Here is an 11790-nt window from a genome sequence, read left to right as displayed (position 1 = left end):
CCGGAGTGCTATCCGAGTGTCTCCACTCGAAGTGCAGAACTGGGGAGAAACGCGAATCTAGTCTTGGCTTGCCCCATCATCCGTTACCGAACTGACTGAACGAGCGCAACGATCGAACCGTTTTACTGATACCCTACACCTACAGTCTTATCCCACTTCTTGATCCTTGCTTCGCTGTAGAGTCGAGGCTTGAGCGCTCGAGAAACCTTGCGCGACGATCATCCGTTAAACCCATCGTATCAGATCGCATTGGTTCTGTTCGCATCGGATTGGGTTCGCTTGCCTAGCTAGTATCATTAGCTGGTAACTTGCGACGATACCTCGGTTCTTCGAGGTCTTCAGAGTTTGCATATAGTCGGTTCCAAGTGGGCTGAGTGATCTTATATCATGTTGGACGGATTGCAGAAGAGGATGCGGGGGAGGCTTGGGGATATGGTTAGTTTACCCCTTTCTGTTTGATATTTTGGATTGAGTGCTAATTAGTTTAGTTGATGCCGGATGATGCATTCTTGAGTTGTGAGTTGGACTTAGAGTGGCAACTTGGTTAGCTTGGGGATGCGCTAACTAGTAGGTTTTGCGCTGCAGACTACGATGTTCGACGTATGTTTTCCCCCTCATTACGATACTTGATCAGTGATTGACTGGATACAGTGACGCGGGAGGATATGCAGAATCTCAAGAACGATTGGCTCAATGATAATGTGAGTATTCCTTGGGAATACAACAGCTGGAGCAAAGCTAATTGATTAACAGCTTATCTCATTTTGGCAAGAGTGAGTTACTCAAACTACTAAACGCAGATACAGGAATATACTGATTACCCAGATACCTCGAACACGAATTCTTAACCAAGTACAAATCCTCGCACATAGTTCTCCTCAGACCTAGCATGTCCTTTATGCTCGCTCAAACCCGCGATCCACGAACCCTCCGCGAAGCCCTTCCCGATTTCACACAAGCCACACACGTCTTCCTCCCAATCAACGATTGTCGCAACGTCACACAAGCAGAAGGTGGCACACATTGGTCCCTACTCCTTATCTCCATCGTTGATCGAATCGCTTTCCACTATGACTCGTTATACCAAGGAAACCACTGGGAAGCCGCGGACGTGACCCGGAAATTCGGCTGGCTTCTCAACCTGCCGATTCGATTCCTGCATCTGCAAGATTCGCCACAGCAGGATGGTGGTAGTGACTGTGGTGTATTCGTTTGTCTCAATATGCGATACCTGCTTCTTAAGCGGTTACTTCAGGCTAGCTCACACGAGAAAGTGAGTATGAGTCTTGGTGGACGGAAGGTCGATGCACCAGCAGGGCGTAAGGAAATGACGAAGATAATTGAGGGATTCCGGAAAGAAGGGGAGCGACGACGATCGTAAGTCTATACTAACTCATATGATTGGGAGTTTTATACTTACTACCTTAGGACAAGTATGAGTCGAAGTCCAATGGGCAAGAAATCTAGGAGCCCACCACGCATTGAATGATCGTTTCATGTTTATGAGTTGATGCCTTTACCTTTGTGGATACATTTTCTTCTTTTCTACATACGAGAAAACAGATAATTACCGCATGACTTGCACATGTGTATGAGCGTTTAGTTCAAGTTGAGCTAACATAAGGTCTTGTGCTTACATACTTCAACTATGCTCCAGCTGAAGAGCTGTTTTATACGTTTTCACGAGTTATATTCAAACCTTGCAACTAGGTGTTGGCATTCAAATGTTATGAATTTTATGAATTTCTTCTAATTTCAAGTTTCTCTCGCTACAACCTTGGAATATCGTCGCACGAAGTCGAAATATCCAGTCAATAACACTTATAACCTGCCACATGTCATGAATGCACATATGATATCATAACTTGAAATATGAGTCAGTGATAGTAATCGTATTCAGAACCCAATTCATAAAGTACGTGCCCAAAGTACGATCATGATTCAAGTGTAATTGAGGCTCTAGTTCGGAATCCACATAATTATACCCACAAACTTGAAACCCAAACAAAACATACTTAACCTTGAAACATTCGAACTTGAACCCATGGATATTATATCCAGATCCCCACAAAGCAGGTAGGTAGTACCAGCTCCAAGGAGCGGGAATCAGATCTACAGCCAAGACGCCGGTCAGACCCAAAGGGTCAAACATGCATCAGATTACAGAAACAGGGGGCCTAGCGGAAGAAAGGAAAACCAGATTTTGTTGCGCTTAAGCGTCATAGTCTGGATTGATAGGTCAGTTAGTGAGTTCAGGCGCGAGAAGTGCATTTGTGCGTTCCGGGGTAGGCTGACTTGCATTAATTAATGGCGGTGGGGGATCGAACCAAGATGGTGGGAATAAAACAGAGATGGTGGGACGATGAGATCTTAAGCACTTGAAGTCTTAAGATTTACTCATATGAAATCGGTCATACCATGACTCCTTTCAAGCATTTACAGATTATTGGAGGCTCCGAGGCCCAGGAACAAACCCTGGATGTTTTGATCGGGTTGAAGCCTTGGTTACAAGGAAATGCCAAAGTGGGAGATGCGGATGAGAATGGGATTATTCAGATCTGGACAGATCAGATTGATCAAGCGACTTTGGGGATTCGTCGATTAATTTATGAGGGTGTGAGTACAGCCCATATGGATCAATAGTACCTCAGGCTACAAGTACAGCTGCTAACTTGAATCCATAGTGTGCCCAGTACGCACTTATACATACAACACGAGCAGCTGAAACACCTCAGAATCTTCCATATGCACTATATACCGCTTTACAAGTTGATGAATCACCTGCCGTGGATGAAGTGGTGTTAAGTACTGGACAATCCATCTGGGTTGAAGAACCAGCACTTCTGGGTCGGGACATGATATTCTTAATTGTCCAACCTATTTACCCAACACGAATGCATCTGAAGGGAACTCGAAGTGAAATCTTGGATACCTGTTTTGACGAGGATGAGATTACGTTAGATGTGCGAAGAATGGCACATGATATCCGATGGTATCGAAGTATTGTGCGAAGCAACAAACTGGACTATGTCTGTCCGTCATGCAAGAAGGGGTATCATGAGCGATTTCAACTGGCGGAACATTTTAAGAAGAGTACGGATTCGGAAGTGGATAATGAGAGACATAGTAAGTTGCGCATGATTAAGAGGAATGGGGATTGGAAGACGTTTGTGCAGGGAATGGAGGAGTCGTTAGGTCCTATTCAGGCTCAGACGTTGAGAGATGGGACTGCATGTTTTGAGGAGGATTTTTTGAGGCAGATCAGCTATAAGGCTTATTGTGATGGAACTCAGAGAAAAGGTATGTTTTGCACGTTTCTTTGGACACTGTTTGTTTATGCTAATCAAATCTAGATTCAGGGTATCAAAAACATGCATTTGGGTCACAAGTATTGGAGGGCTGGGCCTCTGTTATAACGCCCGAGAGGAAGGACAGTAAGTACCAGTTACTCCCCCGTGATGTGCTATATTACGATGAATTAATGGTGTAATCAGAATCTATTTCTCGCAGTCAGGCATCCACCGTGCGAACTCGGTGCTCCTAATGGGATCTGTGTCTACGAATCCACGATTATATGAGTATGGCTGGCATTTTCTTTTGGCATGAGTAAAAGTTCAAGTTTCTAGCTATTTTCCAAGTTTCTATTTTCTTAATTCTACATATGGACTTGAAAACCTCCTGTACTGTTCACTTCCAAGGTTTGATACAAACACCCGAGCAGTTAACTAGCCATGGCGGTTAGTAGATTAGTATAAGAAAGCCGTAGTCTTTTATACCACCCATCGGTCCCAAGTTGAGAGGAATCAATGGTATCTTTTGGGGCGCTATGTCAGCCGAGACTCGAGTTCATCATACTAAATATAGCCTCCACCCCGGGCCATAACCTTAGAAAATCTGAGCGGCCGATGAAGTGCCAGTGGAAATATTCTCCTGTTTTACCCGGGTTCCTGCGTCAGATATCAGACACGGGTCGCTGGTTCTACGTTAGTTTGCCAAGATGAGATGAATGAGACCTCGTCTAGATGAATAGCGCACTGTATTGAGTTGAGTATTCAGGCGCTTAGGTGGTTGTGTGGCTGTGTCATGCTGGATAAGGTGTGATAGCCAAGTGATGAGCAGGAAGAAACAAATGATTCAAGCCTCCCAAGTTGGAAATCGTTCAGCTGACTTGAGCACTGGCCTTTCGATATTAAAGTTCTAGATCAGATTCTTAATACTTTATTATCTTTTAATCTGACCTGATATTGGAATCATCTAGACGAGGCTCCATACATTCCTCGTCTAAGGCAGCGGCAACTAGTAATTTCTGATGCTATTGAGAAGAGCGCTAGAGGTCATGTTCAGCCCCTTGATATAGGCTGGTATACACAGAATCTTGGAAGTGGAGAAGATTCTGAGAGGAAATCGTAACTTGAAATAGATCAGACCGTCAAAGGTTCAACTTGAAGTTTCTACTATGCAGAAACCCTAAAACACGCAATGCTAGCAAACGCCCAGACACCCAACTATGGGGAAAACAGACAAAAAGGCCACAGATAAACATTTGAAACAAAACAGACATCGAACTGAATAACCCCATCAACAAAAGCAAACCCGTAAATGTAAATATATCAAGTGCAACAGGATATACCAAACGAATAACCCCCGGTCAACCAAACCAGCTGACAATCCAAATCTATACAGGTCATGAAGTGTAAATGCGGCAATAAGCCAGAAGATGTGTGAGGGTGAAAAGTGAGAGTGCAGAGAGGGTATGTGGCGCCAAATCAAAGATAATCGAAATTGATAAGCTTGAGTGTGCAACCATCACCATCGAACAATCAGGAAACGCTCAGCGTGTGAGGGGATGTGAGGTGCGAACAAGCGATATAAGCAGAGAGGAAGGAAAGAGAGTAGTGAATAGCTGTACAACTTTCAAGTCCAAATGAAAATTATGAAGTCTCCATGGTTTAAGGTGGAGTCGGGGTCTGTCCCAGCTCAGCAGGATGACGTGCCTTCTCACGACTACGCATGTACATAGCTTCTGTGGGGGGAGTCAGTGCCCGAGCCTGGAATAGGCCGTGGGACACTGTTCTGCTGTTGTGAGACGATCTCGCGAGCATAGAACTCCACAAGCATGGTGCCATAAGCCTCGAGTTCCTCGACTGGAATGGCGAGGCGAAAGTCGTTTAGAAGGAGGAATTGAAGTTCTAGATGGTTGAGCTCCACTAGTGGAAGTCCACCAACCTGCATAGGGATAATAGTCAGCAAAATGCATATCATACTTGCCAAGACTTCTAGGGAACCACCACACATACCTTTGCATATCTGGAGTTTGTGTAGAAAACATCAGAAAAGAATTTACTTGCGCAGGTCACACCTGCGATGACCAGGCGGTGGATATTAAAACTATCCACGACGAAAAAGTGGGAGAGATTTTCATCTTCTCCTTGTGGGTATAATGCTGGTGAAATGGAGGAATTTAGGTTCGGGTCCTGTGCGGTCATACCGGCAGAGGATGGAGGGGTGACTATTGCAGAATCTTGTCTTGTTCGGTCGGCCGATGTATCCATTGTATCAGAGGAAGAGCTTGAATGATCGCCCACTGTTGATTCATAGTGATGGGTGGGTGCGTGGAATTGTCCCCGGTTCACCAGATCCGTCATCCGATCGAAATAGACCAACAGACTCAGGAAAACCTCATATGTCGTAGGGCAATATTTGTGAATTCGAGTAAGGTAACTCAGAATGGTGATGCTGGGAACGTTCTTTCCATGGAAAGCGAGAACACTCGTAGCTTGGGGGCTCAGATTGGTAGTCCCTTCCGGCGGCGGAATATGACGATGAACATGTTCATGGTGCATATCATTGGTTGTAGTGATCTTGGTGAGCAGCCCGGCGACCATTTCAATGATGTCGCCGACAGGCATGGAGCTGATTTCAAACTGCCGTTGCGATCCATATCCGGCCTGTGATCTGTGCGGGGGAGCCAGGAATTCTTCACTGGCGAGAGACTGAATGTGGGAAAGACTGCGAACGCGAATACGGCTAGGGGAGTTGGCCTCAGAACCACCTAATGATTGCATGGATCGATGGGTGGGTTGTAGACGCGGCGAGTCCGGCGACTGAGTGTAGGGTGGCGCGGTCATGTTGGGCCGAGTGACATGGCTGTGTGAATCTTGCGGGGTCTCAGAGGCAGAATAGACAGAATGATCGGACGGAAGGGCATAGTTGGAGGTCATGGATGGCGGATGGATGGTTGTGTGGGAGTAAGAGGACTCGTTGGCAGGAAGAGCAGATATGGGTGGCGGGGCGGTAGTCGAGGTGGGGGTCGTGTTGGAGCTGGATCTAGAGCGGCCCTCGGATTCGTAAAAATGAGTTGAATCGCGAGAATCTCGAGAATTACCGAACATCTTGTCGTGAGGCACGTGGTCTGCTAGAATGGATCCCATCGCCTGTTAGTTTTTTTCGATGTGGATTTCTTGCTTTGATGGTTTTGTGGTTGTGCTGAAGTTGAGGTTCTTTGCGGGATTTCTCGTTTTCCCTGGTCTGTTAACACGGTCAGCTCTATATTGGAACCATGGATTTGATTCCATCGGTTTGATATTCAAGAGCAATGAGGGGGAAAGAAGAAGATAAAGAAGAATCAGGAGAGATAAAAGAGACTGGTTTTTGGCGTACGTACATGTCGATGACGAAGGTCCCGGGGATAAACCAGACAACCAGACAATCAGACAAGGGCCAGAACACGCAGATCTCAACTGATTAAACTGAGATCTGAACCATTGTAGGTGAAATCAAAGGAATCTCTTTATTTTGAAGTGATCAAACTAATGCAAGTTGGAAGTTCAATGGGTAGAGAGAAAGAGGAAGGAGAGGAGAAAGGGGTTTAATCGAGGAACATGAATATCAGTATCTTGACAGTGAATTCAAGTTACTCTATAAAAGGTATAAGAATTAAGGGTCTCTTTTTTCTTACTTTAGAGTCCCGATTTTGACTATATAAAGACGGTGAATCTTGGACGAATGATAGTGCAATATCAGTACCCGTGGTCATTAAATTGCAAGTGGATAATCAGTGGATTTGATTGGATCTGTATATTGATCAAATCTCATTCTTCAATATTCATCTTATACTAGTACTTAAGTATACCTGAGTACCTGAGTACTTGAGTACTATTTAGTAGTAACATTTGAAGGAGTACACTATACATTCATTCCAACCTTGGTTGTTTCTATGATGTAATATACCTTCAAATGCTTCAATCTTCATTACCGAGGTCTAACCCATGTCAGGTCTTTATCTACTCATATATTCCTCATATACTAGTATCACTAGTATCCCAAATGGTCCTTCCGGTGGAGAGATCCAGCTGACTACAGGAACACGTTTCACCGGGCAAAGAAGGGGGAAAAAAGAAAAGAAGACATATGGCGATATCATGAAATTCCATTCGCATCTCATCCCCCCACTAGGTATTAGTACACATTTAATTTGTCACTCCAGGCCCAGTGTAGCCATTGTCTGGCAGGTACAAGTGCCGCACGGCGCCCTTCTTAGTCAGAACCACCATACGAATCACACCACCGGAGCTACCATCCCATTTGATCGCCTCTTGCAGGGCACTGCGCACAAATTCAATACCTTCTTCCTCTGTCATCTGCTCACGCCAGTGTGCATCGGTATATCCGTAGATGTAGGTCGAGCCAGATCCACCAATTGCAAACGACTGCTTGTGTAGGGATCCTCCCAAAGGTATCGAGTACACCTGACCTCCGTGTCGAGGATCATATCCTGCAAGAATGATACCCGCACTGCAATAATTAGCCTGAAATTCCCACAAATGGGTTGACTGGCTCCCAATGATGACCATCACCAAGCTACCAACTCACCTCAGCATATCCTTGTTCTCATAGCACAATTCCTGGAAAAGCGACGCAGCAACCTGGGTGCTAGGTGCCTCGTTGTTGACCACACCGTACATGTTCAGATGGTAGGAGACGATATCCGCAACGGCTTGGGTGTCGGCGGCGGAGCCCGATCGGCAACACCAGATGGTGTCGTGCACTTGTGTCAATTTGTCCGTCACTCGGTTGGCAATGTACGCTCCGGTAGTTGTTCGACTATCAGCGCCCAGAATGACACCGTCCTTGAAGTTGATTGCCATGCTGTTGATGTGTTAAAACCGTTATGTGGGGATGGTAGGTAAGCTTCAGGTCGTCACTCACATCGAGGTTCCCAAGCTAGAGAGAGACTGGTTAGTACTTCTTCTTGGATACATGGATATGTAGTATGATATTCAGAACTTACTTGACCTCTCCACTCTTCAGGTGGTTCATGTCGACATGGATGCCATCTGGATGACGATGGATTAGCTCTGGTTGACCGATGACGATGGGTGCACCTTACCTTCACCCAGCATGCCAGATACACCATGTCCAACCATTTTGATTGTTGAGTTATGAAATTTTGCAAGAGAAATGCTGCGGCGAATGATTAAATAAGAAGGGCCAGGGAGATTGAGAGGTGCAAAGGTGGAGATAGTTGATGTCTTATTGAAGCTCTAAGGCAGAAGCTCACGCGTCCCAGCTCGGGCTCGGGCGGTGAAGACGGCGGCACTCCATCACCTTCTGTATCTGTACCTTGTTACTGTAGCACGCCCTGTCCTAATACAAATACAGGATATTGAAGTCAAGATAATTATTGATAAAGTACAAACTACCTTGGAAGCACCGGAGGAGTGTGAAGGTCTTTTTGTCAACCATAATGCATATGGTTGACTAGACAAACATTCCGAGTCAGACCGACTATATTAATATTGAACACTTCCAGTCTCCGAGTCCTAAGCCAGTTAACAGCTCATCAACTGAGATCCTCAAACCCTTCAAAATTTTGCTCCCTTGCCTCCGAGTCCTATGAATGAAAATACTGTGCCAACAATCTCATATATGCCACATATTTGTTCAGAATGAACCTTCTAACCCTCTCAAATGTTGGTAGCCCTTAAGATACTAATAACCAACTGCTACACTGAAAGAAATACAGGATGCGAAAGGTCTATGTCTCCATAGGATGGGAGGCGCAGAATTTTGGAGATGAACGCACTAGCATCAAATGTGCTGAAAGTTGGGCCAATACTAGCTCAAATGAGAGAAGCGGAGGCACTCTCTCTTCTAAGAGAACGGATGACAGTCCCCGTTCCTGAAGTGTTCAATGCTTATACAATCGCTGATTACGGATATATTTTGATGTCGAAAAATCTCGGGTGTCTCTGCAACGATTCTGGAAACTTGAATCTTTAACTCGAGATTCCAAGATTTCTATCATTCAACAGCTGGAAGGCTTTACTCAGGAATAGCGCCAGATTGAAGGGCCTCTCTATGGGTCCGTTGATGATGGTTCATCGAAATGAAAAAAACCCGGAACTACGGGTCTTTTTCGACAAGAAACGAATTAAATCACGGGTGTTAGAGTCTTTGCGTTAATCTAGACCAAATGCGCAGCTGACCGAAAGAGCCCTGGAGGTGAGACTCTAGTGGAGAGATTTTATATCCACCATACCTGACACCAATGAGTATGAATTTTGGGTTGAAGTCAATCAATCCATGCCGGATCATACTGGGATCTGATATGTGTTGCCAGTCAAGTTTCTGGCTTGAAACTTATGAACTTTTTGTGCAGCAAGTTGGTCGAGCGTTTTTACCTTCACTTTTGCCTTCTATCGGTATCCATGTACTGTTATAGATAGAGACTCGCGAACCCCCAAATTCAACTTAACCATCTAAAGCATCTCATTAGTACTAAATAAAGCAGTTTTATCAGTTACCATTATTATGTGGTGGGCTTGATGTGTCTATGTCTTGTATTGGCTGTGCCTAGCCCACGTCAGGTATCAGTCCAGCCCTCGTCTACACTGAGTCTTGTCTTTACCCTTGAGTGAGCACTACTGCCAGGTGTGACCCTTATCCATCGACCGATCCACCTATTTCCATCGCACTGCCAGGTACTATCAACAGCTTCTTCTTCTTCTTCTTCTTCTTACTTCATTCAGACATTCAGTGGACCGATACTCTCTGCATTTCTCTTCTACGTTTCTGGATTCGTTCTGTCACCCTAAAATGGAATCACGTTTGCCCTTCGATGATGTTGCCTGGGAAAAGAGCGACGAGATCGAACAATCCTGGGTAGAATTTCTCTCCTACGAAGACATTTTCGATGAGATTGAACTTTTTCTCGCTGCACACTATCACCCTCGTCAGTGTGCCGATTTCAAACTATTTCGGATAGGCGGTATCAATGCTACCTTTCTCATGACGTTCACTGATACCAATATTGGTGACGCCATTTTACGTTTCCCAATACCTGGCATTGCTCTGTTTCCCGAAGAAAAAGTTCGAAATGAGGTCTCTATCATGCAATTCATCACGGAGAAAACTTCAGACACGATGCCGATTCCCGTTCCTAGGATTTCTCGCTGGGGAAAGAGAACCGAGAGTCCCGCAAAGTTGGGTCCCTTCATAATCATGGGCTATATCGAGCATGAGAGAAGCATGTCCGATGTTCTCGAGACGCCGGGACCTCATCAACAAAATCGCTTAGAACTAAACCCGAATATTAGTGTAACAAAGCTGAAGTCTCTCTATAGAGAATTAGCCAACATTGTCTTTTCCTTATCCACACTATCTGCGAGTCGGATTGGGTCTCTGAAACAGACTGGCCGATCAGTGTGGGAAGCGGCCTACCGACCACTTTCCCTGTCAATGAACGAAATTGTGCGAGTAGGGACGCTACCCCGATCGAAACTCCCCACTGCGAATTACGACAAGACGTCTTTGTATTTTGAAGCCCTAGCGGAGCTGCACATTTCACACCTCAAATACCAAAGGAACGATGCTATAGACTCAGCCGACGACTGCCGGCGCAAGTTTGTCGCCAGGTTTCTATTTCGGAAGCTTATTCGAGATCCAGAGCTAAGGGAAAAATGGATGTCTCCGAGTTATGAGAATGGCCCCTTTCCAGTTTGGTGTGATGACTTTCGGCCACAAAATGTCTTGGTCGACAAAGCTGACAAAGTCGTTGGGGTGGTGGATTGGGAGTTTACATACGCTGCCCCAGTTCAATTTTCTCATGCTCCGCCCTGGTGGCTTCTTCTTGACAAGCCAGAATATTGGGCCAAGGGCCTTGATGACTGGTGCACAGAATATGAAAGACGGCTTCCGGTATTTCTTCAGGCAATGAGGGATTGCGAAGAGGTTGTATTCCAGACTCGAAACGAACGACTCGAGGAAAGCCAGCGACTTTCTAGTCGGATGCGAGATAGTTGGGAGAGTGGAGACTTTTGGATCATGTATGCTGCAAGGAACAACTTTGCCTTTGACGCTATCTATTGGAACAAGATTGATCGCCGATTCTTCGGGCCCACTGGATATGTCGATGACGACAATATTTGCGATGTATGGAAGAAAAGACTTGATCTCTTGGAACCTGAAGAAAAGAAGACCATGGAAAAATATGTTGATCGAAAGCTTAAGGAGACCGAGACACGGCCTCTCTGTTGGGACCCAGATCAGTACACCTTAGAATTCATGGCAAAGGTGGATCAAGACTCCGATGATGCTTGATTGCTCCTTGTTGGATAATTTAGGACAGGTTTTCGAGTCCTGATTTAGCACGTGGATTTAGAGGAACATTTGGGGTGGATTCTCAGGTAGCTAGCTTTCAGGTTCAATTCAACATTTGAATGGTGTTCCTTAGAAAGTTCGATTTTTGGGTAGAGATAAGCAAAACCCTCGCGTCGCGGCACTAGTACT

The 11790-nt window shown here is 45.3% G+C and overlaps 5 protein-coding genes across 5 annotated transcripts; 3 read left to right on the top strand and 2 right to left on the bottom strand.

Moving 5' to 3' along the window:
• Window positions 1–387: 387 nt before the first annotated feature.
• N7483_003761 (Ulp1 protease family protein) lies at window positions 388–1489 on the top strand (the record flags this gene model as incomplete). Its single annotated transcript, XM_057087198.1, has 7 exons — window positions 388–435; window positions 489–516; window positions 586–600; window positions 652–701; window positions 754–773; window positions 826–1377; window positions 1429–1489. The coding sequence occupies 7 exons, from the start codon at window positions 388–390 to the stop codon at window positions 1487–1489; spliced, it is 774 nt and encodes a 257-aa protein (XP_056947027.1).
• Window positions 1490–2418: 929 nt separating this feature from the next.
• On the top strand, window positions 2419–3544 carry N7483_003760 (uncharacterized protein; the record flags this gene model as incomplete). Its single annotated transcript, XM_057087197.1, has 4 exons — window positions 2419–2616; window positions 2685–3300; window positions 3354–3434; window positions 3495–3544. The coding sequence occupies 4 exons, from the start codon at window positions 2419–2421 to the stop codon at window positions 3542–3544; spliced, it is 945 nt and encodes a 314-aa protein (XP_056947026.1).
• Window positions 3545–5004: 1460 nt separating this feature from the next.
• Window positions 5005–6431, bottom strand: N7483_003759 (putative cyclin-dependent protein kinase complex component; the record flags this gene model as incomplete). Its single annotated transcript, XM_057087196.1, has 2 exons — window positions 5005–5226; window positions 5298–6431. 2 exons carry the CDS (start codon window positions 6429–6431, stop codon window positions 5005–5007), a joined length of 1356 nt encoding a protein of 451 aa, XP_056947025.1.
• Window positions 6432–7469: 1038 nt separating this feature from the next.
• pre3 (proteasome core particle subunit beta 1) lies at window positions 7470–8426 on the bottom strand (the record flags this gene model as incomplete). Its single annotated transcript, XM_057087195.1, has 5 exons — window positions 7470–7794; window positions 7873–8148; window positions 8209–8223; window positions 8291–8336; window positions 8390–8426. The coding sequence occupies 5 exons, from the start codon at window positions 8424–8426 to the stop codon at window positions 7470–7472; spliced, it is 699 nt and encodes a 232-aa protein (XP_056947024.1).
• Window positions 8427–10098: 1672 nt separating this feature from the next.
• On the top strand, window positions 10099–11601 carry N7483_003757 (phosphotransferase family protein; the record flags this gene model as incomplete). Its single annotated transcript, XM_057087194.1, has 1 exon — window positions 10099–11601. One exon carries the CDS (start codon window positions 10099–10101, stop codon window positions 11599–11601), a length of 1503 nt encoding a protein of 500 aa, XP_056947023.1.
• Between the last annotated feature and the right edge of the window lie 189 nt (window positions 11602–11790).

The sequence above is a fragment of the Penicillium malachiteum genome (assembly GCF_028827825.1).
Source record: "Penicillium malachiteum strain IBT 17515 chromosome Unknown utg000002l:1.0-8849297.0:1.0-8852440.0, whole genome shotgun sequence".
Lineage (NCBI taxonomy): Eukaryota > Fungi > Ascomycota > Eurotiomycetes > Eurotiales > Aspergillaceae > Penicillium > Penicillium malachiteum.
Note: the sequence above shows the minus strand (reverse complement) of the source record. Positions and strands in the feature narration are given on the sequence as shown.